At 37.3% G+C, this 5,515-nt stretch overlaps 1 protein-coding gene across 1 annotated transcript; it reads left to right on the top strand.

The window, feature by feature from the left end:
* Nucleotides 1-1,412: 1,412 nt before the first annotated feature.
* On the top strand, nucleotides 1,413-5,515 carry LOC104586897 (lysine histidine transporter-like 5). Its single transcript, XM_088901762.1, has 7 exons — nucleotides 1,413-1,480; nucleotides 2,356-2,739; nucleotides 3,363-3,759; nucleotides 3,841-3,946; nucleotides 4,247-4,338; nucleotides 4,433-4,501; nucleotides 5,101-5,515. The coding sequence occupies exons 1-7, from the start codon at nucleotides 1,428-1,430 to the stop codon at nucleotides 5,197-5,199; spliced, it is 1,200 nt and encodes a 399-aa protein (XP_088757888.1). The 5' UTR covers nucleotides 1,413-1,427; the 3' UTR covers nucleotides 5,200-5,515.

The raw sequence follows: 5,515 nt of genomic DNA, 5'->3' as shown, positions 1-5,515 counted from the left end.
TTACTATCCTCCAATTTAGGTGTCATGGATCATAACCCAAACAAGATTAATTTCTTACGTTTTTCATAGAAGTCCTCAACTTCACCAGTCTTTATACAATCACACTCCCATCGTAAATGCCAAATGGGAGCAAATATTTACTCCACGTGAAAGGGAGGGAGAAATGAAGAAACGTGTCCACTCGCCCATGAAAGGAGTGCTTAACTTGAACAAGTCATCACTACAAGCTTTCAACTTCTTTCACGGTCATCTGGACCAACACTACTGTCTCAAAACTGTGGAATTTTAATTTCTGGGCATTATTTTTTGTTTTATCATCAAAGATAACGGTATCATCCAGTAATGCTTTTCAGTTGTTTGATTAATGTCCCAAAGCTAACTCTATTATTTCTTTCTAAGGGAGAGGATTGGTGCTGGTGAGGTAGGGGAGAGGTGAGAAAGATGAATAGGACCCATGATACCAGATCGGATGGTCTCGGACTGATTGACTTGGGAACCAGTTATGGCTCCGGGTCGATTTTGAACCCTCAAAACTGTTTAATTGAGATTTGATCCAGGAATGAATGGTTAAAGTGGTTCGATTTTTGGGTCAGTTTTTAAAACCATATTTGATTATGATAAATTGATAATATTAGGTGTAAAATGGATAATTTATGGGTAAGAGAGAGAAAGAGACTGTAAAAGCCTTTAAATAAGATGATAATTAGGCTCGGTTTAAAAAGAGTACAAATACAAATATGTACAGTATAAATATATATACAAAATATAAGGTTTTGTACTCTATATATTTGTATTTGTACTCCTTCAAACTGAGCCTTAGAAGAAATTTTAGTTAATGTAGTTGAGTGGATGAATCAAATAAAGAGCTGCGGAGCGAAAAGAGGAGTGACAATTGCCGCTTCAATCTAAGAAGGTGTTCTGTTTTTTGTAGTTTAACCACGTACCTTAACCATCTTGATTTTGCAGATACTCTCTTACTAAGTCAAGTCCCACGTCTTAACCAAGCCCGCTATAGTAGGATCTCTGGATAAATGAAGAATTTAAATCTATCCACTAAAACTAATATATTGGACGGATCTCCAGATTAGTCAAGGATTTATATATAATATATACACACTAAAACACAACTTCCCAATTTGCCTTTTTCCCTTTCTGTTTTATCAGATGTTCAGTTAGCCACATACTCTGATAATTAAGAGATTCAAGGAAATGTGCTTCACAGAGACAACCTCCAATCAACCTCTCTCGGTCTCTCTCTCTCTCTCTCTCTCCACAAAGCTTTTATATTGATGCTATTTGATGGTGTTAATGGCTGACAGGCACAAGCGGAAAGACCACAAAGAGAGAGGAACTTGGATAACTGGCTACCAATAACAGCAACTCGAAAAGCCAAATGGTACTACTCAGCATTCCACAATGTGACAGCCATGGTTGGTGCTGGTGTTCTGGGCTTACCATTTGCAATGTCCCAGCTTGGATGGTATGTTCCTCTCCACCTAAATTCATTCTCAAATAAAGAAAATGCCATCAATTAATTAGCTTTTGAACTATGTTTTTTCTAAACGATGTTTTAGGCCAAACGAACATTTATCCTATTAAAATCTTTTGCTGGTCTATTAATATATATATTTTTACTAATGATTCATTTAACCAGAGTGTGTTGGTCCTCTTTTAATTTTCCCTGATTGATCTTCAATATTTCATGGTGACCACCCAAGATTGAATGCAAAATTAAGTTTATAAATAGCACCAGAATAGAATATATGTTATATAAATTTAATAACAATAATAATGAAGATGATGATGATGATGATGATAAGAGTACAAATCAAGGTACACATAGGATTAGAGACCAAGAGATAATTCAATCAATGTGTAACTTGCTTCAATAATTCATAAAAAGGAGATATTGAAAAGGATCTCGCCCGTGGAATTAGAGCAGAATGAGCAAAATGGACGGGTGTGCATCCAAAGCAAGTCATTTATGAAAACGGTTTTCTTGTGGGACGTCGGTTGTCTTATATATGAGATTGTCTAGGCTCCCACCAAATAAAAGAGTTCGCATCAGCACGCCCCACATGTGCATCTCAGCATGCATTGAGAACATCCATTGTACATGTCATTGAGCGATATTCGCAATACACAGTTAGGATGTGCTGTGGGGCGCCAATGTGATCAATTCTAGATATTTCTGGTTATGATTTAGCTACACTAGCTTGTTATAGATGCCTTTTCTTTTAACTGATAATCAGATAAAGGCTGGATTTGAAACCAATGGAGCAATCACAGAAATCTGTTATATCCACTAAACTTCTTCTGTAATTAATATATAAGGTTGGTTTTAACATTTTTCAGGATATCTGGAATCCTTGCTATAACGGTTTCATGGATGACCACACTCTACTCCCTGTGGCAACTAGTAGAGTTGCACGAAGTGGTTCCAGGGAAACGATTTGATCGCTATCCCCAATTAGGAGAGCATGCATTTGGAGTGAAGCTTGGATACTGGATTGTAATGCCTCAACAGCTGACTGTTCAAATAGCTTCCGATATAGTTTACATGGTCACCGGTGGAAAGTCACTAAAGAAATTCGTGGAACTCACCTTCCCAAGATTAATGCCTCTCAGGCAAACCTTATACATTGTCTTCTTTGCTTTCATACATTTGGTGCTTTCCCAAGCTCCCAACTTTCACTCCTTGAGGGGAATATCACTCTTGGCTGCAATTATGTCATTCAGGTATGTACCCTACACTTTAGGGTCTGTTAGAGTCCATTTCGTTAGTAGTTGAAATCGAAATCCGAATCCGAATGATATATTGTCATAGTCTGTTTGGTTTAGATAGGAATAAGGTGTAATGGGATTTTATTCCCGAGAGAAGGGGAAGGTATGGCCATTCTCTCAAATGGGGGAATGGCAATAAGGCAGGTTCCACGGAAAATCACCAGATTATTTTTTCCCTGAGGCAACAACCTAAAAATACATTTAATTCAGGATATTTTAGAAATAGAATTATGGGATCCTATGATTTTAGGAATTTGAGAAAAACTTAAAGATATTTTTAAAATTAATATTACATCTAAAGATATTTTACTAATTTATCATCGGATTCAGGGCAGGTTTGGGAATTCTATGCAAAACCTGCCCTGCTCGGGATAAGACTCCAATTTTACGGGAAAAATTGCCATCCCTAGGAATAGCGTTCCAATTCCACTCAATGAAACAGTTAGAATCAGAATGATCCATTCCAATTTAGATTCCATACCCCTATTCCCGTGAACCAAACAGGCGCTTTAGCTTTCAATATTTTTCATGTGTGTCTAAGAACTGATCTCTATATATTATTAATGAATGAATTGCAGTTACTCAGCCATAGCTTTCGTTGCATCCACGATTAAGGGTACGCATCATCATCCAGTGAGATATGGAGTTCGATCACACACGACAGCAGGTGTCATCTTCGATGTCTTCTCTGGGCTGGGGACAATTGCCTTCGCCTTTGCAGGCCACAGTGTAGTTCTAGAGATTCAAGCCACAATCCCTTCCTCTCCAGAGAAGCCATCAAGGAAACCCATGTGGAAAGGAGTGATTGTAGCATACATCATTGTGGCCCTGTGCTATTTCTCCGTCGCCATCTCTGGTTTCTGGGCATTTGGCGATTCTGTAGAAGATGACGTCCTGGTATCACTAGAGGAACCTCGTTGGCTCATTGCAGCTGCAAATTTTATGGTCTTTTTGCATGTCATAGGAAGCTATCAGGTGATTCGGAAACTTGTAGTAAAGAATTGCTTGATTTGGAACGATGAGATTGTATATGAATCTCATGGTTTTGGGTTGCAGGTGTTCGCGATGCCGGTGTTCGACCTGATAGAATCCGTCTTGATACAGAAATTGAAGTTCAACCCTGGACGTGCTCTACGCCTCATTGCACGTAGTACTTATGTTGGTGAGTAACAAAGAAAAGAATAAAAGCTCAGTTTGGAACGAGTATAAATATAAACATATAGAGTGCAAAACCTTGTATTTTATATTATTTTGTATGTATTTCCAAACTACGCCTAAAAATTAAATGAAGAATAACTAAGTCAGGCGTTTGGGTAGCAAATTCAGTGTTTTTTCTTCCCTTTTCCTTCATACAAACCGATTGTATACTGTTTATAAAGGAGAATGTTTAATTTAATTAGGAGCATGATCATCCCTTCACATGAAATGGCTTTAATTTACATCTTTTCTGCAACTATTGCAGCCTTAACAGGTTTTATTGGAATTTGCATCCCTTTCTTTGGAGGATTACTGGGGTTCTTTGGAGGGCTAGTATTTGCATCCACTTCATATTTTGTGAGTGACTCCCACACTTGAAACTTTACAGCTTCCCTCTTTTCAGACTAGTTCCATGACAAGTAATAGTTGGGTATTTGCTGAATTGCTGCAGCTCCCTTGTGTCATGTGGCTTATCATTAAGAAGCCAAAAAGCTGGAGCTTCCATTGGATTGCAAGTTGGGTAGGTGCAGATAGATATTACCACTAACATGGTTACTGATTTATTTGCATGTTGTTCTCAACTGGTTTTGGTTGTGGGTTGTGGGTCTCACTTTTTAAGCAGTGGGTCCTCATCTATGTGCTTGGTTTATGGGGCCCTCATAATGCCATAAGGCCCATAACTTGCATTTTGATGCATCCTACATGACAGAAATAATATATAGATGGATAGATACACAATACAGGCACAATCAATGGGATTTTGGTTCCCATTGACCAGGAATCCTATATTCTTCTTTTATAATTATGTGGGGATCAGGAAAATTTTATTTTCTTGGGTATCACTTACGTAGCAAAATAAATAACTTTTCCACTTAGGGAGAAAGTTGCCAATACTTAAATGGAACAAAAATGTCCCTTTTAATAACGAATTTTTATGGCTAAAATGGTTATTTCCTTATTTACATAAGAAATAAAAGAACATGAGTAAATGCACTTACCTGGGCAAGTGTTTTATAAGAAAAATTTACCTAAATAACGCATTTACCCGGATAAGTAACTTACTGAAAAGTGAACAGGGCCTGTAAAAATACTAACACTTTTAATTTCCTTTCATTTCAGATAGCAATAATAGTTGGTGTTTTGATAATGATCCTTGCACCTATTGGAGGAGCGCGACAAATTGCTCTTTCTGCAAAGCAATACAAATTCTTCTCTTAGTTCTAACTCATAGCTTACATGTCTGTTGACAGTAGAACCTCCCCCTCCTTTCTCTAAAACTAACTTATGTTAGACTTTTGTTAGTGATGAAGGTGATCCTCTCCCTTCCTCTCTCTAACTTGTATTAAAGATTTTCATTAGAGATTAAGGTATCATTTGCTTTGTTTCAGATATTTTAGATGCTATTATAGGCATTTAACCTGTTTGAAGCTCCTTATTAGCTCTGTTTTGTAAGTTCTTTCGTTTCAGTTGTAGGAGGCTTAGTGCCAGATTTGAATGTAAGAAGAATCAATTGTTGAGTGACTTTTAATTTTAT

This window comes from Nelumbo nucifera, chromosome 3 (assembly GCF_055504915.1).
Source record: "Nelumbo nucifera cultivar China Antique chromosome 3, China Antique-T2T, whole genome shotgun sequence".
Classification (NCBI taxonomy): Eukaryota; Viridiplantae; Streptophyta; class Magnoliopsida; order Proteales; family Nelumbonaceae; genus Nelumbo; species Nelumbo nucifera.
The sequence above is the reverse complement of the archived record's forward strand: the minus strand, read 5'-3'. Positions and strand labels throughout refer to the sequence as shown.